This window comes from Kryptolebias marmoratus, linkage group LG21 (genome assembly GCF_001649575.2).
Source record: "Kryptolebias marmoratus isolate JLee-2015 linkage group LG21, ASM164957v2, whole genome shotgun sequence".
Taxonomy (NCBI): Eukaryota; Metazoa; Chordata; class Actinopteri; order Cyprinodontiformes; family Rivulidae; genus Kryptolebias; species Kryptolebias marmoratus.
The window spans coordinates 16,031,866-16,056,727 of NC_051450.1; the positions used below are offsets into that span (position 1 = coordinate 16,031,866).

The 24,862-nt window shown below is 45.5% G+C and overlaps 1 protein-coding gene across 5 annotated transcripts in view; it reads right to left on the bottom strand.

The window, feature by feature from the left end:
- Positions 1-41: 41 nt before the first annotated feature.
- Positions 42-24,862, bottom strand: part of boc (BOC cell adhesion associated, oncogene regulated) — a 25,904-nt gene continuing 1,083 nt past the window's right edge. The window contains exons 1-18 of one of the 5 annotated variants that reach the window (XM_017406701.3): positions 19,868-19,989; positions 12,398-12,526; positions 10,802-11,074; positions 7,264-7,410; positions 6,582-6,725; positions 5,816-6,154; positions 4,946-5,218; positions 4,591-4,859; positions 4,331-4,496; positions 3,999-4,058; positions 3,535-3,744; positions 3,042-3,217; positions 2,740-2,962; positions 2,476-2,661; positions 2,167-2,378; positions 1,995-2,083; positions 1,225-1,352; positions 42-1,050 (exon numbers count right to left, since the gene is read on the bottom strand). In XM_017406701.3, coding sequence (XP_017262190.1) covers positions 890-1,050; positions 1,225-1,352; positions 1,995-2,083; positions 2,167-2,378; positions 2,476-2,661; positions 2,740-2,962; positions 3,042-3,217; positions 3,535-3,744; positions 3,999-4,058; positions 4,331-4,496; positions 4,591-4,859; positions 4,946-5,218; positions 5,816-6,154; positions 6,582-6,725; positions 7,264-7,410; positions 10,802-11,074; positions 12,398-12,526; positions 19,868-19,877 — 3,195 coding nt within the window. In that variant the 5' untranslated portion in view covers positions 19,878-19,989 and the 3' untranslated portion in view covers positions 42-889. Of the gene's footprint in view, positions 1,051-1,224; positions 1,353-1,994; positions 2,084-2,166; positions 2,379-2,475; positions 2,963-3,041; positions 3,218-3,534; positions 3,745-3,998; positions 4,059-4,330; positions 4,497-4,590; positions 4,860-4,945; positions 5,219-5,815; positions 6,155-6,581; positions 6,726-7,263; positions 7,411-10,801; positions 11,075-12,397; positions 12,527-19,867; positions 19,994-24,862 lie in introns of those variants that run through there. The other 4 variants (XM_017406703.3, XM_025003851.2, XM_025003853.2 and 1 more) reach the window with 4 other exon arrangements.

Below are 24,862 nucleotides of genomic sequence, written 5' to 3' on the forward strand. Positions count from 1 at the left end.
TTTTACAAGAAAACAGATGATAGAGGAAAAAAAAAGACAAATCGATTTCATAAGATTTTATTTACATGCAATCGTGCTCCAGCTCGTGCAGCGGCGGGAACGGCTGCGCTGCACGGGATTTATTTTAAAGAAACTGTAGATTCAGGATCTCCTTCATTTCGATCAGACTAATACTTCTTGCACTGATGAGCGATGAAGAGCGAGGAGGGGGGGATAATACTAACACACCAGTCACAGCACCCTCTACTGGCAGTCATTTGGTAACCAGCGCAGGAGTAAACACAAGTGGCTGCAGTATAAAGTTCAGCTTATTGATGACTCAGCTAGTTTTCCAGAATCTCTCCCACTCAGTGATAAAAAAACAAACTCAAAATAAATATCTGTACAATATATATATAATATATATATAATCTCTTGTACACTACTGAAACAATGATTTATGTTGCATACACTTGTTAATAGTTTGTTAATGATGAGCAATGCATAATACGTTCGTGTTACTGCTATACAAAGTAAAATAAAAACAGATTTCTCTCGAGAACATAACGGCAGCACCTTCGTAGCGACAGCATCAGATTGATGGAAATGGTCCCTTTGTTTCTGTTGTGCATAAAGCTAAGTCAAAAGGGCCAAAAAGGATGGATATTTCTGAGCGGAGGGGAAAGCGCTGACAACGGAGGAAGACTAAACGGCTCAGCTTTGAGTTAAAATGAAGAACTGGGCGTGAAATGAGCAGACGGGTGAATTAAAAGTCCTCTTGAATATGAAAAGAACCATATATACAGAACAATCAGACACTTATGTACAAAAGCATAAATATATAAATATCTCTGATACAAAAATAAATATTTTTCTCTCGTTTCCCCCCCTCTGGTCACTTAAGAGTCTCTTATGCGTCTGCAGTGCCGGCCGACCCGTCGTCCTCCATAGGCACTTCATTCGGGAGGACGGTCACTTCCTGAATCGGGTCTCGGGGCGGTTGTGTCGCAGTCGCTGAGGACGATGTGAAAATGTTGTCTTTTAAAGACATTAGATGAAGAGGTTCGGGTTCTGGGGAAAAGGAAAAATCAAAGTCATCTTTAACTTCCAACTTTTAAGTAACAAAGAGAATGATATTTATGTTTCCTCTCATTTTTCGAGATTCTTATAATCATCAATGTGTGTATTTTTTTTTGTTTTGTCATCATTTGGTAAAACCGTAGTCGGTGAAGTAACCGCACATACTCCGAGTTCTGTCCTGTTCTCCGTCTCCGCCGAAGAACCTGGCGTCGCCGCCGGGCTGGCAGGGAGACGCCGGAAGCTGAGGGGTGACGTCGTTGGGAGAGCAGCAGGTCTGATTGTGATCGGCGCCACTGAGGACAACAAAAACAAACATGATGAGCTGAAGCTTGGGATTATTTTCTGTCAGAGACTCTAGAGAAAGTCCATCAAAAAAATTTATTTATATCAACAAAGGAGTTGAGCTAAACCTCAGCTGTTTTGGTCTCTTTGCTGCTTAAATTACTAACCAATCATTTCAACACTAGCTAAAGGGATAGTTCCGATGTTTTGAAGTGAGTTCTGTGGAAAGGTAACCAATAATATCACATTATGTGGCTATTTGCAAGTCAAACAGCAGCAGCAGCTAGCTGTAGTCCTTGCGGTGCAGCCTGGGGACTCTAACTGCAGGAATAAAATCAAATAATCCTTGAATGAAACGATAAACCTTTGAGATTGCTGCCATCTCAAAGCAACCGTGGTCTCAGACTAGCCGTTAGCTCGTCTTTTCGGTCAGAAATGAACCATTTCTCCAAACTCGTTTAAAGACGTATCTATAACAGGTAAGATGTTTGTTGTTAAGAACCTTTTCACAGAACTCCACTCCACAGAGACTCACTGTCTTTATTCAGTTTGCTACGGTTTCTATGACATTTTGCTTCCCGGTTTTCTTGATTATCAGTAGAACTTTTTACTGATGTTTCTTCATGAAATTAGTCTGTTTTTGTAAAACATACCCGGTGGAGTAGTGGTAGACAGGCAGATGTCCATTTGACATAGTCTGCGGCAGAAGTGAGTCACACTCCATCTCACAGTCCACCTCGTCCTGGAAAAATAAAAATAAAATTCACAAATGTGTTTAGCTTATTCAACAAAAACTCAAAAAGAAAAACAAAAGCGGATCTTTACCTGCTGCATTCCTGGCAGGCAGTCCTTGGGGTGGTGAGCTTTGCCGTTCTGAACGTATTCCCCGTTAGCCGGGTAAACGCCGTGTGGAGCCGCCATGTGCGCGTCCAGCGGACAGTGTCCGACCAGGGCGAGTCCCTGGAGAGGGACCATCGTGTACTGGCAGGAAGACACTGGAGCAGCCACAGCGGGGAAACACAAGTCTGATGTTTGCTCTGCGATGAAGATAAAAAATAAAAAGGGATTACACACACGTAGAGGGAAAAGAGGTGAAACCCTGCCGAGGCTGAAGGAGCTCTGAGGAACACTCACTCTGTTTGGCCCAGGCTCTCCAGAGGCAGAAGGGTATGAAGGCAACGATGATGAAGACAAAGGCTCCCAGGACAATACCAACTATCAGGTAGGGGAGGTCGCCGGGGCGAGGCACAAGCACACTGTGGCCCCCGATCCCTGAGTCCGGGGCCTCTGACGGCACAGGCCAATGGGGATTGAGACGAGCTGAAGGAACCAAGAGTGGAAGAGTCAGATTCTCTGAATGCGCGTTTGAAACAAAACCCGGGCCTCCGACCTCCTCACCTTTCGTTTCAAGGATCACCACGTTGCCGAACTCGCTCTCTCCTTTCTCGTTAAAGCTCTGCATCTTGATGTCGTAGGCGGTTTCCGGCTGCAGGTCGGTGATGGAGTGCCAGTATCGATCTCCCTCCACCACATCCTTCTTGTAGTCGCTGTCATTATCGCTGTCTGTGGGCCGGTAGTAGATGTAGAAACCGTAGATGGGTGTGTTGTTTACAGGGGTGTACTGTTGAGGGAGAAATAAATTAGGTTAACAATCCCAACTAGACGAGAATGCCCCACATTTCCGACCTGCGGACACCTACCGTCCATTTCAGGATGATGGTGGTCTCATTGATTGCCTCGTTGTAGGTGATGTAGGGTCCGTCTACTGGACGTTCATGCGTTCTCCCACCCACCACGGTGTAGGCCTTCGAGGGAGCACTGGGAGGACTGGAACCGATTACGTTCACTGCGACCACACGGAACTTATAAGACGTACCTACACGGGGAGGGAGAAACATTAATGATCGGCGTCTCGGGGCTGCAGACTCCAACTTCAACTTAAAAGCTCACTCATTAAGTTGTTTTCCTTTTCTGAGCAAACGTTACATTAACTTTAACATAGTTATGTTCTGATTAATGGCAGCAATCACTGAAATGACTCTAACAACACTCATTATGGTGATAAATTTACAGTTTGTGGGAATGTAATTATGCAGAGGATCGTCACTCTAATTATACGGAACAACATCCTATAACCCCCCCCCCCAACCCCAGCAGCTCGGAGCAACTATGTTTTAAATTGTATGTTCTGACCTTTCTCCAGGCCCGTGATTTCCACAGACAGTCTCGACGGAGGAATGTTCTCCACCGCCGTCACCCAGTCCTCCCCTGCCCTCTTCACCTTCTTGTACTCCACCCGATACGACTGGATGGGGAAGCCGCGGTTGCCCCGGGGAATCCAAGTCACGTACGCCGACGTCTCGGTGTCCGTGGAGACGGTGGGCTTATCGGGAGCCTCGGGAGCTGCAGGGGCAAGAGGTGGTGTCGGATAAACCTCAACAACAACGGGCGTGAATTAAAAAAAACAGCGACAACAACGTAACCTCAATGTGCCAAACCCCTTTCAGGACTTACTGGGAGCTCATCCTTCAGGGACAGAAGTGCGAGAGAGAGTGAGAGCTGTTAGTCAGAAGTCGAGTGACTCCGAAATCAGATATTATTAGTCTTGTTAATCGGAGGATTCGTTGCGGCAACAGAAAATACACAGGAGTGCTTACGGGACAGCTTTGTTGACGGGACAGCGGGAGGTTTCGGTGGGTCGTGGTGAACTTTGCGATCTACAGACAAAAGATAAACAAAAAGTTTAAATTTCAGAAATATGCTTGTAGTTTTCTGTACTAAAGAACCAGGAGGCTGTATCAGTTGATGTAAATCTTTAAACAGATCATTTAAACATCCTACATGAGGTCAATCTTTAAAAAGATTGTTAAGACTTTTTAAAGTAGGGTTCTGAGATATCTCTCTAAGTACAGCAGTGGGACTTTTGCTGTTGAGTATTTGTGTCGCTGTTGATGGACAAATGTCTGAATGCTTTCTGTCCGTGTCGTACTTTTGCCAGTTCTGAAGGTCATCATGGCCGGCTGTCCCAGGCCCGCACAGTTCTTGGCAGCCATCTCCACTTCGTACAGGCTGTCCGGCTGTAGTTTGGTCAGAGTCAGTTTATGGAGAGAGCCTAAGATGGTCCGGGTGGTCCAGTCTCCCAGAAGGTCTCCTTCCTGAGAGGTGGAAAAAAAAAAGGACTTGGTTACTTTAAAGAAACCCAGGCAAGATGTAACTTATTTAACAAAATAAGACCCAGTGTGGCTTTACTTTTCTGTATTTGATGATATACTCCAGCACGGGGGCTCCTCGCCCGTGCCGAGGCCTCCAGGTGAGCTCGTAGGAGTCAGCCCTGCCCGTGCGCGGCTGACTGAGAATAATGGGGGCGTCTGCGGGCAAAATCTGTCCCGGCACCTCCGAGCAGTCCATGGGCAGCATGGCGCCGGTAGCCCCGGGCCTCACAGGAGGCTGCTCCTTCAGCACCTTGTCTGGGCTGAGAGGGCGATAGATGGAGGGCAGCGTCCTCCCAGATGAAACCCCTACAAAAACCACACACGATCAGATCTACAAGCCACCAAACAGGAGGACGAAACCCGTATGTCAGTGCTGATCCACAGCTACTTACCAGTTGACACCGTTACGAGGCGAACGGAGGCTTGCGAGCTGCCCACCCCGTTCTCCGCCATGCACTGGTACAGGCCGTCGTCCTGAGGGCCCACGTTAAAGATGCGCAGCGCCCGCGAGGTGAGCCGGTGGTGGGGCGACGGCGCCAGGGGCTGGGCGTTGTGGAGCCACATCACGGAGGGAGTGGGCTTACCGCGGACCTGGCAGGTGAAGCGCACCGTCTCGCCGTGCACGGCCTCCTGCTGCTGCAGCTCCACGGTCACCTGAGGGGGCTCTGCAGGAGGGAACCGACAGGCGGGAGCGCATTAGTGTTTGCACAGCTGATCGCGACTATGTGCTGCGCTAAAAACTCGAGACAAAAAGGCTTTTCAGTTTTTAAAATCAGAGCAAAAACACAAACGCAAGCATGTGTGTGTGTGCAAAAATATTCAATGTGTAGAGCTAGGCAGGCCAGCCAGTTGATGGTTGGCTGCTTGTGAATAGGAGGGGGGGGGCAGAACTCATTACAGCTACAGCAGCACTCAAACTTTAATTAAAACCAGCTGCTGAGAGACAAGCCCAAAACACATTTACACAAACACACAAGCACACACACACACACACACACACACGCAAAATCACTGTAAAAACAGTCATCCATAACCTAGACACATTCAATCAAGTCCTGCTACAGAACAGAGAGCCCTGTCTCCACTGTGTCGTCTCTGCTTAAACACACACCACTACTTCAACGCTAAACAGGAGACAAAATAACCGTCAAATCCATGACTCAGACAGAAAGGGGTAAAGTAAGCAAAGTGTCCGATATGAAAAGCCTTTCCAGAAATTGAATCGATTGGTTGAAACGTTTGATGCCGTTCGACTTCCTCACCAAACACTTGCACGTCGTACAGCACGGTGGTGAAGCCGGCCGAGCCGATGCCGTTGTCCGCTCGGCACACGTAAGTGCCGGAGTCGCCTTCGCCCACCGCGTCGATCAGCAGGTTGCTGAGCAAAAAGTGCGTGTTGTTATGGAAGCGCAGGTCCTGGCCGTCTTTGGCCCACGTGACCCGCGGCGTGGGGATGCCACTGGCCACGCACTCCAGCACCAGCCGCTGGCCTTTGGTCACCATGATGGAGCGCGGCGCCGGCGGGTAGATGATGCGGGCCGCTTCCGAGGTGGAGCCTGGAAGAGACGAGGACGGTCGGGATGTGGATGTTGGCGAGGCTCCTTTTGTTTGCAAAATTAAAAACAGATGACAGCGAAGCTAAATCAAGTCTGCTTTCCACTTTTATCTCCGACTTTGAAGATTCAAAAGCACGAACTGTGAATGTCAGCATGTGTGACTAAATATGTGCTGGCAAGATCAAATGATAAAAGGTCAAACTAGATGGATTTATGAAAGACACGTGCGCAACACGTGTACAGTGTAGGCCGCAAAGTCTAAAGTTATGTTTAAAGTGATAATTCAGATCTTTTGAAGTTGCGTTTCGTTGCAGATCGCTCTTTGAATCACCTTTTATTATTAATATTTTTGCCAGAATAACCAAAACTGAGGTCATTCAACCTGTTATCTACAACAGGTAAAATATTAATTGTTCATAACCTTTTCAGAAAACCCCACCCTTTTGTTTTAGCGTTGGAGGTGATGACTCACGGCGAATGCGCAGACGATCGGTGGACGCGGAGGTTTTGACCTCCTGAGTGACAGGGTTGTAGGCCGCACACTTGTACGGCCCCTCGTCGTCCCGCGTGGCATTGGCTATCTGCAAGTTCCCCGATGGCATGATGAGGTAGTTTCCTGCAGGAGAGAAAACGTGTAGGAGTGAGAGGAGCCCAACAACAAAAACGGTCAGGGTCTACAGAGTTGTTCAGAAACTTTACGAAATACAACTATGAGCAAAAAAAGGGGCCTGGGAAAAATCCAGTCCACGTAGCAAAATTTAGCTTGTAACATGAGCCCTGAAGACCATTCCAATACATGTCCGCACTGTCAGAAAAGGCCACAAGGGGGCGCCCTTGAGTCTGACCCAGAGCATCCAGTAAGCGTTTAACAATGTGGGATTCATTTCCTCGCTGATAAGCAGCAGATATCAGTACCTACACCTCCCAGACATCATCAGCATACCAGCAGCAAACCACTGGAGCTTTTCTCCTCTTCTAGACAACTTAGAAGTAAATAGTTTGGAAAATAAACAGCAGCGTTCCCGTGTTTCAACATTCTCCAGATAACAGCCTTATCAGCAGTTTTATGAGGGGGTCAGACAGGAGGATTAGAGCATTCCAGTAAATTAAGAAGACGGTATCAAAGAGGGAGGATTTACGCGGCAGCGCGGTACCTTTGGACGTTTCCAGCCATTCCTGCTTGACGCTGTAGCGAACCTGAGCTTTGGGCTGACTCTCGGGGAGGTGACACTCGATCACAGCCGTGTTGCCTTCGTCGACTTCAATCTCCTGCTGGACGTCGGGCTCGAAGTCCCGGAGATCTGAAAGAAAGAAAGAAAAAAAAAAAAAAAACGAGGCAAGTCAGCGCTGTCACACAACTGCAAAACAACCCACTATTCTTTCAGCAGCGCAATACAGCGAGTAAATCACGTCTAACTGCACATGTACACAGTCAGTCCTCAGTGTCAGAAGAAGAAAACCACAATATTTTGAACAATAATAACTTTACTGTTTCCGTGCAAGGCCAGCTTCTCTCTGCTGTGTTGCAACCACATTGTTTCGCTAATGTTTTCTCTTTAGTCATTTCTTTCCCATTGCTTGTGTTAGCACAATCCAGTTCAAGTCACTGGAATTTTACACAAGCCTTCTTCTACTGGAGTCATCTCACGGCAAATCGGCTAAATATGGTACCTTTAACATTTGAGGAGGTGTCAATAGTCCTGACAGACACGATACCAGGACTGGAACTGGTTCGGAGTCTGTGGGAAACGAGGGAGTGGGATTACTGGGGCCATGTGCCACAAACTGTGTTCTGCAGACACAAAGTCTCCACGGCCTAGATGCTCATCTGACCCCTGACCTCCTTAAACCCCTGCCTGAGCGGCCCAGAGGCCTGGCGAAGGGGTCAAAGGGGAGAGCCGTCCGCCCGGTAGGGTTTCAGAGAAAGAGCTCCAGTTCGGGCCCCGAGAGGAAGCGGCTAAAAAACTCGGAATAAAAACCGAGCCCGTAAAATTCTCGGCAGGAGAAGCAATGCCATTTTAGAGAAGCTGGAGCAGAAAGGGAAACTAAAATGAGAGCGAGGGAAGGAAAAGGAGGCAGGGAGAAACACGAGAGGGAAGGGGAGGGAAAGCAGGAGAAACTTGTCATGATGGAGTTCGACAGTAAAATGAAAGATAAATAAAACTTCTCCAGGAACGTAATTAAACGTCTACCAGCCTTTGTTGATTTATTCTTAACAAACACAGGCTCTCCATTCTTTCCAGAGGTGCTATAGCTGGCGTGTTTTTCTTGGATCAGCCACACTCTTCATTTAAAAGTGAAGAAAAAAAAAAAAAAACAAGCTGCTGGTGCTCGCAGTCAGCTGATCAGACTTTGTATACAGCTTTAATTTAATATGCAAAGTTCAATCAAGGCCTTGGGATCGACTGATAAACGCATCAAAGTGATTTACGTCTGCACAAACACATCCACTGATTAATTCACCATGGCTGCTGGATCTGCCTGTATCTGGAGGAGCTTTAATGGGAGAAATGGGGGAGATCAGGGTCCACACACACACACAGAGAAACACAACAGGACTCCATCTCAGACTCTGTCAGCTCCGAATCTGAAAGATGAGAATCCAAGCCGGGGCATGTTGAGTTTTAGTGGTGCGTGTGTGAGTGTGTCTAAGTGTGTGTGTGTGGCGCTCCATTTGCTAAATCAATCAGGCGCTGTTTTTACAGACACCCATCTCCCCCCCAGATACCTACCCATCCTACCATCTTCCTGCCTGTGTCTTTTTACATTTGCACATTGTAAACCCCCCAACACACACACACATATATACCCGCATCTTTCAGAGGAACAAGCCCTCATGGGTGCCTCTCAGGTGTGTGTGTGAGAGAGAGCATCCTGCATGTACAGAGGATTGATTGTATGCATAAAGTGAAGCAGACCTCCCACACCAGGGCTCCTTGGCAGGGCCCACGAAAATATTTCAAGAGAGACAGTGTATTCATCATCTTTATGCGCCACAGCAGGAGGCCCCCTGCTTGTGTGCGCCTCTGAATTATAACATGTTTGTGCAACGTGTTGTGTGTCGTGCACAGATGTATGGCAGGGCGATTGTCAGCGCAACAATTCAAGTGAGGAGCAGTTTTAACTTGTGCCAAAATAATAATAAAAAAAGGCAGATTCTTCAGAGTCGAATGCTGTGGAGGGTCTGGAATCAACCTACACCGATCACGAAAAACATGTGCGTACAGCTGAGACAAAGGCAAGCACGTACACACTCCCCGTGGAGCAATTCCTTAGGCAATTTGAGGGTGGCTGAAAAGGAACCATTATTAAATTAGAAGACGTGGGGCGAAGAGTCAGGCTCCACACGTGGAGTTCAGATCTTGAAGGTTGTGAAGATTTACCATCTTACCTGCTGTAGATAGCTCCTTTGAACGACCTCAGCTTGGAGAACTAGAGTTTAATTCTGATGAGCTACGACCAGCATTTAAAAACAAACACGTAAACACACCTGCAGGAAGTGCTACAACAAGCAATCCACTTTGGTCTTGGCCTCATTTCGATCATCAGCGCTTGAATCCAGACAGAATTAAACGCCATTTCTCCAAACTAAGATCTTTCAAAGAGTTATCTGCAACAAGTAAGATATCAACTGTCTGTAACCTTTCCACAGAACCCCACTTCAATAGATCTGAACTATAACTTTAATGTCCAGGCGTGATTCATCCACCTTTGGAGCCATCAGTAACTTTTTTCGAACACCTTTCTACATATTTTGTTGGAAAAGAAAGACATGAGGTGAAGATGACAGAAAAGGTGAGCCTTTAAAAGCAGGATGGAATGGAGAGAAGGAGAGTGAGAGTGAATAAAGTGCACAGAAAGAGGAGTGAGAGAACATGACATTGTTGTGTCAGGATCCTGTCTCGACTGGCCTAAAACACCTCCAGCCTCTCCAGTTAGGGCAAACATCAATACATGTAAAACAATACATTTACCAGCAGCCATTTACACCCATATCCTCCGTCCACCTCCCCCTCCCCACCCCGCACACAACCCTTATCTCCCTTTAGCCAATAATGGGGTCATAATTTCTGGCCAGCCCTGCTGTCAGGCCCTTCAGAGAGGAATGTGGCGTTGTGAGGAGCAAAGGAGCCAATGGAGGCAGGGGGCCCCTGCGCTGAGCGCTGGTCCCCCTCTATCCCTACTCAGGCTGGCCCCCGGCCCCAGGGTCCCCTCCATTCCTAGAGCTCGAGTTTCACAGCTTCAGACCCCCTCTCCATCCCATGACGCATATCAAATGTAACGCCACCCACTCGGAGCAGCAGAGCACTAAAAACTTCAGCATCAGCAGTCATTTCTGTTAACTATTAGATCAATGTAAGTCAGCATAAGAGCAGCTGTTTTGTCTACACAGAATGAGTTATGTCACTTACCAGTGATGTGTTACAGATTTCCACTGAAGCTGGTTTGTGTACTTTGTGAGGATTAGTTTCAGACTAACCACAACCAGTGGAAAAGTACAGGGTTTACAATGTTGTATTGGTAAAGATTTGAAGCAAACAAATACCACCTCCTCACTGTTTTGGTTGTAGCTGAAGAAAATTAAGTCAAAGGCACTCTTGAGATACGCCGACAGACCAAACTCAAAGGGGGCTGAAAGAGGCCCTTGTGTTTGTGTTTATCTGGCACGGCTTGGAGTGGGCGCGTACTCACTGGCAGCGGTGACGTTCGCGGGAACGCTTGCCAGAGCTCCAGCGTCGGTGCTGGCCACACACTGGTATCTGCCCAGAGTCAGGTTGGACAGAGCGGGAACGAACAGGCTGCCGGGACCCACCACCACACCGTAGTAGCCGTCCATCAACTGCTCGCCGTTGAGGCGCCAGCTGACTTGGGCCGAGGCGGGCCGGGCGCTGCAGCGCAGCGAGACGCTGCCTCCGAACTTCTGCACCACGGACACGGGCTCCTCGGTGAAGACTGGCACCTCATCTGAAGAGAAGACCAGAGTCAGTTTTAACCACTTCATAAGGACATTTCCTGTTATATACGACACTAGATACCACCTCCACAAACATATTGATTATAGTATCTGTGACATCCAAAATGATACACAGATGATCATAACACAAGGGTCTTTTTTCCACAGATAAATAAAAAACAGGCACAATGCATTTGTTTTAATTCATCACTTTGCCCCACATGTTATTTCTCCACCTATTTGTGTTTGTGTTGATATTTTTGTAGGTATTGCAGCAATAATATGTCCCGTTTTAAAAATTACTACCTTTACAAAAAGTGTATACACGTTTTATTAATAGTATTGTCACTTTTATTAGGTTGGAAACCTATTATAAGACATTCAAGTATTTGGCAAGATCAAGTGCTATACTTTCGGTTTACTGTGGCAAAACTAATATTTTTATTTGTCGTTTAATTTAGTTCCTCCTGTTTGAACAAATACGAGATGCTGAAAATCTAGCTGATGAAAAGATGTAATTTCTGTAAAAAGTAAAACTGAGGAATACAAATAAATGTAAGATCTCCACCCAGCAAGAAACAGGGTTCCAGCCTTTTTTATGAGCCATGGCTGCTTGTTATTGGTTTCAGAAACAAAGAAAAACGTGAAAGCCTTACTTGGCAAATTAAGGCTCGCTCTCCATGAGTCACCTAAACATTTAAGATCGTTTAGCTGATCCAGGAACAACTAATCCAGCCTGTTTAATTCCTCAGTTACTCGAGGACTTGGTTAGCAAACGTGAAATTAGTTCCTGCAAGAAACTACAGCTCTGATTGAAGAAATACTGAAATAGCAGCTAATTTAAAACCTCGGCAGAGCGTCTATTAAAGCCTTTAATTGTTCATGAAATTATACTCAAATGCTTTTTTTTAATAATACAATTATTAGAGCGATTCAGTTGATTAATAGGTAAATCTTTTCAGTTGTCCGTACAACGCTTCTTTTCATTTTCAGTCCACCCGTGGTGGCTACTACAGCTTATCCAAATTGCTCACTTATTCATATGCATTTCAAACAAACTGCTGTGTCTGCTGCCAGACATGTAAAACACTTCACCGCCTGTGTCCGAGCCAGGATACTTTTTTTTTTTTCCCTGGCAGGAGTTATCGCGCACCAAGTGTTCAGGAAGGTGAAGACGACATGCAAAGTGAGGTCAGACTGCACTATGGTGAAGTGATAGAAAGCATGCATTGTTTACATCTGCTCAGAAATAAAAACTTAATAATAAAAACAGACTATATGTGGTTGAGCGCAAAGATAAATACATTTAAGAGTTGTGTGATCTCGTCGCTCACCAGTGGCTGAAGCGCCGCTCTGCAGGCAGCACAGCAGTACTGCGCCCAGAGCGCACAACACTGGAGCCCTTCTCTTTCTCATCCACGGAGTCCAGTTTTGCTTTCCAGACATTTTCCATACACTACCCCCTGAAAAAAAAACACAACAGAAAACAGTTAGAGGGTCATTTACATTCTGTGCACTGAAAACAAACAGCATAAACGAGGCTGTTCGTTAAGTCGGGGCTAAAACCACATCAAACTCATCTGGGGAGCATACAGCGACCACCTAAATAACTTTGGATTTATACATGCATCCCTCCGTCTGCTTAAATCAAGCTTGTATACATACGGACACAAACAGGCGGCCATTAACACAACCCAGGTGAGGCGGCGCACTCTGCAGCACCCTCAGCAGCCAAGCTCCAGACACAAATAAATCCTTTCTTTTCTCGCAGCCCCCATCCCGCCGCTGACCCCCCGTCCCCTCCAGCCCACGCTCATCAAAGGGGCGCCCTCATTCTGCGGGCCGTAACCCGAGCCCTCCACCTTCCCGCTCAGGTGTAACCAATACAGGTAGAGGGGCTAAGAGGAGCAAGGAGGGGGGGGGGGGACACAGACTGCATTCATGAGTCGGGACAAAGAGCAACTAACGAGAGGCAGGATTGAGGAGGGGGGTGTATCACAGCAGTGAGTGGAAGTGTGTCTAAGATAGCTCTGAACAGAGTGTTTTGGGAGGAAAATGAAGGATGGTAATAGTCGGCGTTTGCAGCTTAATGCAGGGAGAAGAGCTTTTCTCTCCCCCTGTCGCTCGCTGCCAAGTTTCCCGAATTCTTTCCTGTCAGGTTAAACTAACAACTTCCCGTCAGGATGAGGAGGGTGGTCCTGAAAAACTCTCTCTTTTCTTCCCCCCCCCCCTTCTTTTCTCTCACACACATACAGTACACGGCGCTGAACACGCTCGGCTGTCCTGTAAAAAGCAGAAGCAAAACAGAGCTTCCACATATGTAGCTGTCCTGATCCTATTAGGGCAGCAGGGATGATTAATGGAGCTCGGTTAGATCCATGAGGGGGGGCGGGGGGGGCGTAGAGGACAAAAAGTTAGTGGAAACTCTTACAGCACACCTTAATCATCTAATGGCAGCAGTAAAAATGTTTAGCTGCCTGGCACATTTATTGAAAATGAGCAGAGGAGGACGCTAATGGAAACCAAAACAACTGCTAAACTGGACCACACATAGTTGGTGCGCATTTTAAATGATGAATTCTGACATTAATGAGAACAAAGCAACACTCACAAGAAAACAACATAGCGTGCCGCTGATTAGAGACTTTATGAATCAGCATAAGTTTAATAAGTTCCATCCATTCCGTGGTTATTTACATAAAACTGTGGTTATCTGTAAGTGCAAATAGAGGCGGCAGCAGCTAGCTATAGTACTTCTGGCAGGAATGTCATTATTTCTGCTGGATAACCATGTAATGCAAAACTGATGACGCTGTAAAGATTTATAAAATAGCGTTCAGCTGTAGAATACCCCAACGTCCTCGCCATAAATGTTGTTTTGAATGTGTTTAAATAGAGTTTATTAAAAAAAAAAAAGCCAGTTTATCTAAGAATTACCAGCTCCTAAACAAATAATTAGCCTGAAGTCAAGCACTTTATGATTTTCTAGCCTCTCAAATATAAATATGTCTTACTTTCAGCCTGTTGGTGAAGTCGTACAGATTTGTACAGTTTGATTTACTTGCCTGTCCACACCGAGTGGCCCGCCAGTAGCAGGCCGACTCTGCAAACAAACAGCAAACTAATGTGGATCCAGGAGGCCTGTGGCTTCTGTGGCTGGCTGCAGTATGGACACAACTCGGGACAGCTGCCCCATACATGCGCACAGAGCACCTGCTCCAACTGTGAGAGTCGCTGACCGTAAACCACACCAAACCAGCCAGCCAAGTGGACACACACTGGGACGTGCCACCCGGCCGTGCAACCTCTTTACCTGTCCAGAATGGACAGCACAAAAAATGGAAGGACCAGAAGCGGATAGCGCTATGCAGTAACAGTGACATTAACAGGCCCCCCCTTCATACATCATCAGCTCCTTAAAAAAAACAGGTTTACTCCTTTAAGGCTGTGTCTGATTCATTAGTCAGCTGTGTTTGCTTAGTGGATACCCTGCCTCAAGATGAAAAGTTGGCCTGACATCTATGTCCAACTTTTTCCATCCATCCTTCCCAGAGAAGTCACAGGCGTAAAAAGGCAGAAGAGCCTCCTACGCATTGGGGAGACTGATAAAAAACAGAGCACACTCCCAGACAGCTTCTCTAAATTAAGAGCCCGGGGTATGTGTGTGTCTGGATTTGTCTATGACTGTGTTGTTGTAACCTTAAAAAAAATACACTGCTGCAAGAAACCAAAAATTTATGTGACTCCCAAGTTTTGGCATCTATTTGTCCATAATCTGACAGATTTATATTTAGTGCACTTAGTTTCCATTACTGTTGTTGGCAGCTTATTGAGACATGTTATATTTTTTTTTAAATTACTTAATTAGAAAATATCCAGGTGAGGAGATGTGAAGACTTTTGGTAAGCCAGCTTTGGTCCAGTAATGGCTGCCAGACTTGGTTGGGTTTTTAGATGTGTGTATTTGGGCCAGTTTGGGCTCACAACTCACACGTTTATCTACATTTAGACCGACCACAAATCACGAGCAGCCTCTTTTTGCAAAATAAAGACCAAGTTTGGTTTTTCCACCTGACTAGGAAATCTTTTACATCATATTTGGGTTATTGTCTCCAGCTTGCAGGATTTGTAGGAGTCAAATCATTTAGAGAATTAGACAGGCTTGTGCCTGATTATAATAAGGGTCCTTTAAGGGATTGCTCCGAAGGCTGGGTCATTAAACTGGTCATCATCGGGGGAACAGAGCGTGCTGGTGGTGTGCAGGCATGCATCGCCAGTGAAGGTATGCGAGTTCCCTATCTGATGTTTTGCGAGAGAGTCACTTGACAGAAGTTCATTGTGAGCGTGCTAAGTGAAGACACCGAGGCCCCTGTTCTCTCGGGCCACTGCCGGTCCCATTGTCCCCCTGCCTCCGTGGATAAATTCATTTTGACAACCCTGCTAATTGGATAAAACCAGACTGGAGCCTCCTCCCTGAGCTCTCACATTCCATCTGCTTTCTGGCATGGAGAAGACACACAAGGGAGAGGAGGTGGTGAAGGGGTAGTAGGCTAGTAACTCCTTCCGAGGAGCTGAGCTGTTGAATATTTATCACCTCCCTAAATTTCCTTCTCTCCCCCCCCCCTCTCGCCTCTAGTTTTACGTCTTTTTACACCCCTCCTTTTTCACTCTGGAGGTTCTCCAAACACCACAAAGCCCCCCCTTTAGATAAACACATGCGGTGTCAAGTGTGAGGAGTGCCGGGGGTTCAACTGCCCTGCTCGGGCCCTAAGCCCACAATGCCGTGCTGCATAGCTGCCATGCGGGAGGCCGGTTGCCCCTGGCGACGCTAACAGGCAGAACGCACCTTAATAGAGTGGAGAGTCATTGTAAAGCAGTGAGCCGGTGGACGGACAAAGACCCCGCAGACCCCTGGAGAAAAGGGAGACGCTGCTCTGAAGGGCCCGGGGAAGAGATGATGGGCCCTGCTCAATGACCAAAGAGCTCGAGAGTGGAGAGTTTGTGAAGAAGAGGGAGGGGGTCAGTGCCTTTATCGATTGATGTGAGGATGGGTAAAGAGGGTTTATGGGGGCGGTGACTGCGAGCGCTGAACGGCAACTCAAATTAATATAGAGGACATCAACTGGCAGGCGAGCGGGAGGAGAGAGCAGGGCCGCGGTCAATGAGAGGGAGTGTTTGTGAGAGCGTCCCTGAATGTCCCAACATATTTTCCCCTCATTCTGTCAATCTGCTTGCTGGCCTCAGGGCCTCTCCTGGGGCCTGTGCCGAGTGGAGCACGGCGAAGAGAGTGCTGAGGTTGTTTAACAAACCAAAACGACACCCGGTTTACTATCACAACATCAAACAAGAAGCCCTTTTTTCCTCCCTGAGGCTAAACTTTTCATATAGTTAGTCAAGCACTGTAGCAAAGAACAAATGTAGTAAAGAACTGACTTGTTAAATTAATATTACTGAACTGAGCACAAGTTCCATACTAGTATGGAAAAAACATGACTCTGGAGTTAAAAACTATTAAGCCCGTCTATTTAACTTTTTTTTCAGTGCTGAATGTTGATTTACACAGAAAAATTTGGCTCATGTCGGAATATTTTAAACCCCAAAAAAATCCAAAAAATGTCTCAGATCAAATATCCAGCATTAGTCGTGTTGTAAGGCTTTTCGTTTTTAAAGAAATCTGTGCGGACAACATGCTGTGCGAAACCCAAAACACTTGTTACTCAGGTAACCTGCCAGAAGCCGAGGGTTGTGGAAAGGTGAAATCTTATCTGAGCCTTTACCTTTTTTTATAAAAAAGAAAAAGGTTTGTTTCAGTCTAGGACTAATAAAACGGTCAGCAAAGGCCAAATAAAACAAAACAAATATTAAAAGAAATTGCTTGGTGGTTTTGAAACTCCCCCCTACTTTTTAAATCCACCCACCAGCCCTTCAGTCTCATGTGGATCAAAACCCCAGCAAAAGTGGTTCACTGAACAGTTCAAGAAACTTTCTTTACCTGTTTTATAATAGTAGCATAACAAAACATAGCTAAGCTGTGTTTTTTGGCTTATTGATATATTTTAATAAACTGTATGTGAACAAAATGAACAGAGAGCAAAAAGCTTAATTCCTAGTTTGGTTTCTGCATATATTTCTGTCACAGTCTGCTGTGTCTCAGGGTCAAACCTATTAAAAAAAACAAGATTGGCTGTGGCTGTCTTTACTACAAAAGGTCCGCCAACAAAACAAACTGAGATGGATGCGCTCCATAATTTCCTTTTCCAGTCAACAACAGTAAGAGCTCGGTGCAGAACAAATACGAAACGATTCCCAGCTATCATCTTGCTCCCCAGGAGAACGCTCCCTCAAAAAGAGAGCGAGAGAGAGGAGGGGGGGGGGGAGACTTACGGAGTCTTATTTGGCATGAAAATCCTGCTCAACAGGTGGAGAGGGGACCGGTCCAAATCCTCCGCTCAAAACATCCCTCGTTCTCATGCCATAAAATTACACATCAAAAGAGTCTAAGCATCCCTAACGAGGCTGAGAATTTACCCCCTCCTCCTTCATAATGCTCACACACACACATATGCCCAATTCTTCACAAAGTATTAACAAGCAATATGCCCATCCAAGCCCTCATTTATCCCCAATCCAAAAAAGAAAAAAGAAAAAAAAAAAAAAAAAACAACACAGCACTAACGAGCTACAGAGTGTCTTGAGGATTAACGAGAGGGATCTGGACAGGCCTGCGATGTAATGGAAGGCGGCTTTCTAATCAATTAGGCGCCGTGGCATTTACATAATTTAGATAACGAAGCCGAATTAACCGCGGAGAGCTAATTATGGTGCCGTGGTGAGCACATCCACCCACATTCCTCTGCCCGGTGTGGGATGCCAACGTGCCCAGCGGGGCCATGGGAACAGGATGGGATCATCACGGCCACCGGGCAAGCGAGGTGGAGCCGGGAGCCGGGGAGGGGGAGAGGGTGGAAGTAAGGTAAGACGACAATAGAAAGATGGAGAGACGAGAAAAACGGAGGGCTGTTCGGACGGAACAAACAAACCAAAAAAAGCGAGAACAAAAACAAAACAATTGACAGATTTTCAAATATTCAAAGACTCCGTAAAATGTACAATTTCGAAGAATTAATGCAACTTTCCTTTTGCTTGAAACATTTATCCTTATTACAGGGTTGTGACGTCGTCTTATTACTGCATGTATTTGAGGCCATTTTAAGGGTTTCCGATACATTTTGAACGCCACAGAAACAAGTCAAACTTAAAAGTTTTGGAGGTTTTTTCCGACCTACTTGGTCTTTTTGGTTCTGTGACATCAGGCTACAAACTTTCTAATGAAGACAATTGCACACAGAGGAAAGAATGTGGGTTTTTTTGTTGTTTTTTTTTTAATTCTGCCACCTTTGAATGAAAATATATTAACTGGAAATTTGAAATAGATGGTCTTGGCTTTCTTTTTGGTTGGTAGAATCCACTCAGCTGAGAGGAGATGTAAACCAGATGTGCACAGAACTACTAAATAAACCACGGAACAAAAAATTAAGAAAATGAACCTTTATTGAACACGTAATGTAACAAAACTAAGGGGGCCAGCTTTCCTCTTTTTTTTCCCCTGTTCTTTTCTCGGACATTCCAGCATCTGTCTGGAAAACAACGGAGTGTCACACCCCCAACATCGACCAATCAGAAGCCTCGACAGATAAATGAGGACTCTTGTCCAATCAGTGTTTGTGTTACAACAACAGTTGCTCGCTCGCTCAAAGACGGCAGCGCTAATGGATAGACAAAAATGTTTAAAAACAAACTCAGGGAGGAAGAAACATCACGGTTCCAACTCTCATCCTTTATCCGGGCTTCTGATCGCCAAAGAGAAACTCAAAGTTATTTTGTTATTACATTTACATCCCACCACGAACTGAGTGGCGGTTTTGCACGTGGATGGGAAGGAGGGAATGACTGAGCCTCCCATAGGTGCTATGGGATGGAGGTGGGTCCACTGCAGCGCCCCCTGCTGGTTGGAAAGAAAGATACTTGCTTTCACATCAGTCTTCAAAAGTCCCAAAAAACACCAGGAAAAGTTGCTAGTTGCATTATTGAAAAATGGTCTTTTAAGGCGTCTGAAAACTCACTGAATTAACAACACTGCAACACCTGGACCCGCCCCACTCTGCTCTGATTGGATCAAATTTAGCCTCTGGTTTGCTCCATTTGTGAAAAGCAGAGTCAGTGTAATCCTTGCATCTTAATTAATTTGGATGGATTTCACAAGACCACAACAAAAAACAATTGCTTCTTCCCCTTCTCAGTTTTACAGATGACAGAAATCCGTTGTGGTGAGGGAGAACTTTAATCCCTGATAATATTTTTGGCCAATCAACAAAATCTTCATCCAGATCATATAAAAATGCTAATTTTTAAAAAATACAATATCAAACAGACACCAACGCTTAACTATATGTTGATGAGATTAGTTCTTGTTAAGATGAATGTGAGAAAAACATGATAAGTTACTTTTTAAGAATTGCATTATAAAAGGTTTAGATTAGGTCGGATTAATACACATTTCAAGCTCTAATAATTATCATTATAGCACTAAAAGACAAAATAACCACGCGCCGTGAAAAGCGTTGATGGACTTGTTTGTGTGCATCTGTGTTTGAACTTTGCACGACTCGTGGCTCAAACGCACAGCCGTACAGTTACACACTTCACTTACCCACAGCCATTTTCCCTGCCCCCACATACACACACTTGGTGACATAAAGGCAAGCAATCACCCAAACTCCTATTACATGGTAAAAGTATACTCACAGAGGCACATAAATATGCCGACCTGAGAAAGTCTTTCCAACTGCAAATGTCAACAGGCTTAAAGAACGGGCTACCGCTTTTCCTCAGCCGAGGAGATAAAATACTGCACACACACACGCCGCGGCATTCACGCCAGTGTAGGCTTTCATAGCTGTATATACTGTATACGCAGCCCCGCTCCCTGTGTGTTCCTGCATCATTGGGAGGGAGGGACAGAAGCGGGGGGGGGGGATATTGGACGGGTTAAAGGGGCCCCTAACTCTTTTGGCAGCTCATGCATCAGAGTGAATGGAACCAATTATAAATCAAGAGCAATTTCTCCCCATTATTCAGCAGGAACCCAGAGGGGGGAGAAAAAAAAGGAGAGCTGCCTGGCTCTAAAACTCTCAGTGGGAGATGAAGGAAAAGAAGAGAAAAGCAGAGCGGGTGAAATATTATATGAAAAACAGATATGAGAAGGCATTAGGAGAGAGAGATAAGGCAGAGGAGGAGGAAGGGGGGGATGGAAAGGGGGATGAGGGAATGGAGAGAGGCTGTAAAGTTATTTGGATCAGCCAAAGGAGAAAGTTATAGCAATAACAGATATGAGAGAGGGGGGAATTTCGAAAACAGAGGAGGAGGCAGGAAATTGGACACAAAATGAAGCCGTGGGGCGTCAGCCATCTTCGCCGTGGTGCGGCTCAAGTTCGACTGCTGGTCGTTAAGTGGAAGCTGTCGGGTCTGAAAACTCGCTTCCTAATAGGAGAAACAGCTGGAGAAGGCTGGTTTGAAAACGGAGCCCCTGGGTTTTCGAGGCTGGGCCCGCGGCGCGCTGCGGGGCCGCCATTTGTTGCGTCAGTCAGGGCCACAGATGTCCACGATACTCCTCTGAAATATTCGCGAAACAAAAACTTCAGAGATACAACTGCTACGGCAGATGGAGCCGCTCTTCTGATGGAAAATTCCAGCTCTGATATCCTCGGGGGCCCAATTACGAAGTGAGCTGGTGCCCAGTGATTTATTCTGTTGAATCATGTCTTCTCTTGCCAGTTTGACATTCTTCGATGATGAGCTTTTTTCTCTCCAGTGCAACACAATAAATCTGATTACTGGTTAAAGCCCTGGAACACAACCCAGATTCCCTGACATGTCTTTTTGATGCTTTTATTGTTTCTCTCACACATGCTGGAGAGAAAAAAAAAAACACAATGTGCATTTAATACTCCATCTGAACAGCAAACTAACTACAAACTTTCATTAGTGTGCACGATAGAGAGATTAAAAGAGGCAGACAACTGTTTTGAGGCTTAAACTGAACAGTCCCAGTCAGAGTACAACCTCGAGTCTGTGTGAATGATCTATTAGAGCGTCTGGGTTGCTTTTGGCTCGTAAAAACACCCCTTAATCTTTGTCCAAATATCTACTTTGCACACAGAGACTTATTTGTCTACACAGACAGAGCTTTCTTTGCAGAGTCTGGAGTTGATCAATGATCTAACGCTGCGAACGCGGCAATCACAAACCGTGCGCCTGCATGTTTGTCCGTGGCAGAAAGAGAGCGCGGGGAGAACGACTGGACTAACTTCATTATCCAATCAAGAGCTTCTTATGTTTTGCTTTAAGTAGCAGAACAAATCAACTCGACTGGTTTAAAGGCTTTGGATAATCCCCGTTAGTCTGATTGCAACTATGATACATATAAAAGGATATCATTTACCAGTTTGAAATGGCATGTGTGATAACACTGTTAAATATTGCTGTGACAATAACAGTTCTGCTCACAACACTTTGGAAATCACTGCCTTAGATGATAGTGGCTGAGATAAAACACACAAAGTTGGGGTTGGGATCTAAGTGTGTGTCACAAAACACCAGGTTTGGCCTCCTGAGACGAACTCCAGATAGCAAATAAGCCAAAAACTAGCATATTTTCACCATAATTGTTACAAAAAACACAACAGCGATAGTTATAAATGGGAGAAAATTAGTAGACTATGAATTTAATCTATTTGTGTTACCATTATGTCCTTATTTCTTTTACTTTTTTTGGTAATATTTGTGTAGTTCAGCCAAGGATGTTTGGGGTCACAAGTCTTTTTATTGTTAGTTTGGGGTCCAGAAGCTAAAAAGGTTTGGAAAACCTCGTTTTAAGGGGCCGTACACACAGGAACAGGTTGTGTTAATGTGTGTTTCAGACTGGCTTCCACATGGAAACTTTGTTTTAGGTGACCTAAAACTGTATTTGTTTGAAAAAACAAGTTGCAGAGTGAAAAAAAAAACTATTTGCGTTTTTATATAGACAGCTAAAACATAACCAGCTGAAAACAATGATCTCATAGCCCCAGCTCTAATCAAACCTCCAACCTGAGAGCTGCTTCTTCATGTGTTTCCATTTTGTGCACGTTCCCCTACATACACGCCTGGCGCGCCTCTTAAAGTGTTTTGGGTCGTTTTCAGTGTTTCTGTGTGGATGAAGACATTTCTAGAAATGGTGCCACGGTTTAAAGGATGCATTTAGAAACGACAAACATAAAGACCGTTTTGGAAACACTGTTTCCATGTGGACAAGGCCTAAACCAGCGGTGGGTGTCAAGGGTAGCAAATGTTCATCAGATTGGGATATTCCGATAGCAATTCTCCATATTTTGAGCAGAACTAATGTCTTTTATTTGTCCCTTATCTCCTAAATATGATGGTCTGTTTGATCACAGCCTGTTAAATTAGCTCCTCAAACTCTGTCAGAACTTTCTCCTTTACTGTCTCCCNACATTCCTTCATCTCCCTCTCTGTGGTCCTCGCTGGCAGGGAGGATCAAGAGGACAGAGGTATGCAGGCCCCAGGGAAGGGGGTCTGGACCCTGGCCACCTGCCAGTCCAGGTGTCCCTTTTTAGTTACCCGATGTCTGTCTGGACGCGGAAACTCTCTCGGGGTGGGGGTGAGGGGGCACGAAGGCTAGAGCCCGAGCCTCCAATCTGTCGCCGCTTGAAGGCCAATGCATCATATGTCAACAGGCCGATAATGTCAGCCAGGGGGGAGAAATGAGGCGGCCTTATTTGGCAATGACTGTGTTCCTCACCGGTTCCTAACCCTAAAAAAACTACATCAACTTGGAAAAGTAAATTATTAACCATTCTTCTCTCTTGTCCCTCAAAGTTCTGAGCACTTCTTCTAACGTGCTGATCTCTAAACAAAGGTCAGGTGAAGCTAGCAAAATGACAAGTGATGGATTCCAGAGCACACAGCAAAGGCCCACAGGTTCTGTCTGCAGGCTGTTATGACTGCATGAGCATACCCGCTGTCAGAGAGATGAAAGTATGCCCTCAGGAAGGATTTTTTTCTCCCTCTTTTGTCAATTAACGCCAATGTTACACCCACTATAATAACAATGCTGCTTTCCAGCACTGGAGTCTGAACTGCTGGCTCCCAAACACGAGCTCCGAGCAGCAACAGCAGCCCTCACGGATCCAACGGCTGTTTGTCATCTTAAAGGGTTTTATAAGACTTTGATTCACATCCAGATGTAGAAACACAGCAGACGAGAGTCAAACAAGTAAAATCTCATCTTCTCACTCATATCATACTCCAGTCGGACGGAAAAAACTTTATTTCAATTGGCTGCAGACCTAAAGACACACCATAAAATGTCTTTACAAGCTGTAAAAATGCTGTTCCTGTAAGCTGGTGCCCAAAAAGATGCCAACAAAACAGTCCAAAACTTACAGATTTTGTCTCCACTGCCTGTTTGGTAGACGACTGAGATCAATAAAATGTAGTATCTCAGTTGAACTAGGATTTGTCAGTAAAAGTCACGCCAAACTCAGATTATAAAGTCAACTATCGGCCACAAACTCATTTAAACATGTATGTTTTCATCCGAATTCACTCACATGGGAGTTCAAGCAGAATTTCACAGCTTTAAAGTAAAATTTAGCCAATTATTTTTAAATCTGCAGCCTTAGGCGTTACATAATTAAAATCATGTTGAGTCAAAACACATATATAATGTTAAACTACGTTTATTCACTATCTGACAGTCGTTAGCTATTTAGATGGCTAAAAACAAAAGGAAAACACTAAATTCTCAAACCGTATGGTGATATCTGGTTTGTGGAAAAGCTCCAAAAACAGGAAATATGTCTTTATTTGGCTCTGGTAGCCTAAAAGCCTTTCCATAATTATCATATAGAATCCTTATATATTTGCTTACAAGCCTCTGAGGGTGATTATGAACTCCTGTTGCTCACTCCAATGAAAAGGACCAAGCAGTGTGAGAAACAGGCAGATAATCATTGAGTTCAACTTTGATCCCCCCCGCCTGTCAACGGTGATCAAGAAAAACAACAAACCCAGCAACCAAACAACAGGGCTCCTTTTTTTTTTAACTGAGACCAATTAATTTGCTTATAGGCTGCGAGCCTAATTGGGGGAGGCCGGGGCCATTCGTTTCGACTTTTAATCCAAGTGACACCGATTCAGCGGGAACAATCGGGCCCTCTTGTACGATGCCATGTCCGTCACCGAATCGCTCCATGCAAGGGACGCCAGCAGAGGCTAAATGTAATCCGAATCACAAAACGCCACTTGGGGTTGGAAACTCGAGCCCCTGCGGCTGTTCCAGCAGGGCCCCGTGATAACACCCCGGCAACACTCATTAGCAGCTCAAGAGACTGGCGAAACTTTTTTTGTTTTTGTCCCTCATTAAATCTGATCCGAATGAGCGGATGATATCCAGAGAGATCCTCCTGAAAGCACGGGCATTCTTGTAGGACAGCTGCTGGTTTATTACAAGCTTTCATGAGGTCATCCTGACACCAGGACTGTGGATTTAAGCAGGGGGTGTGCACTCAGGTAGCCTTGTTTTGGTATGCAGGGTGTAATATTAGTCCTTTTTGTTGTGCACCAAAAGACCTAAATATAACACTTTTAGGGTCTGGGCATGCAAATTAACCAGGAGATATCACAAACATGACATTTCTCAGAGAAAACAAATCAGTTTTCATGCTCCCCCCCCCCCCC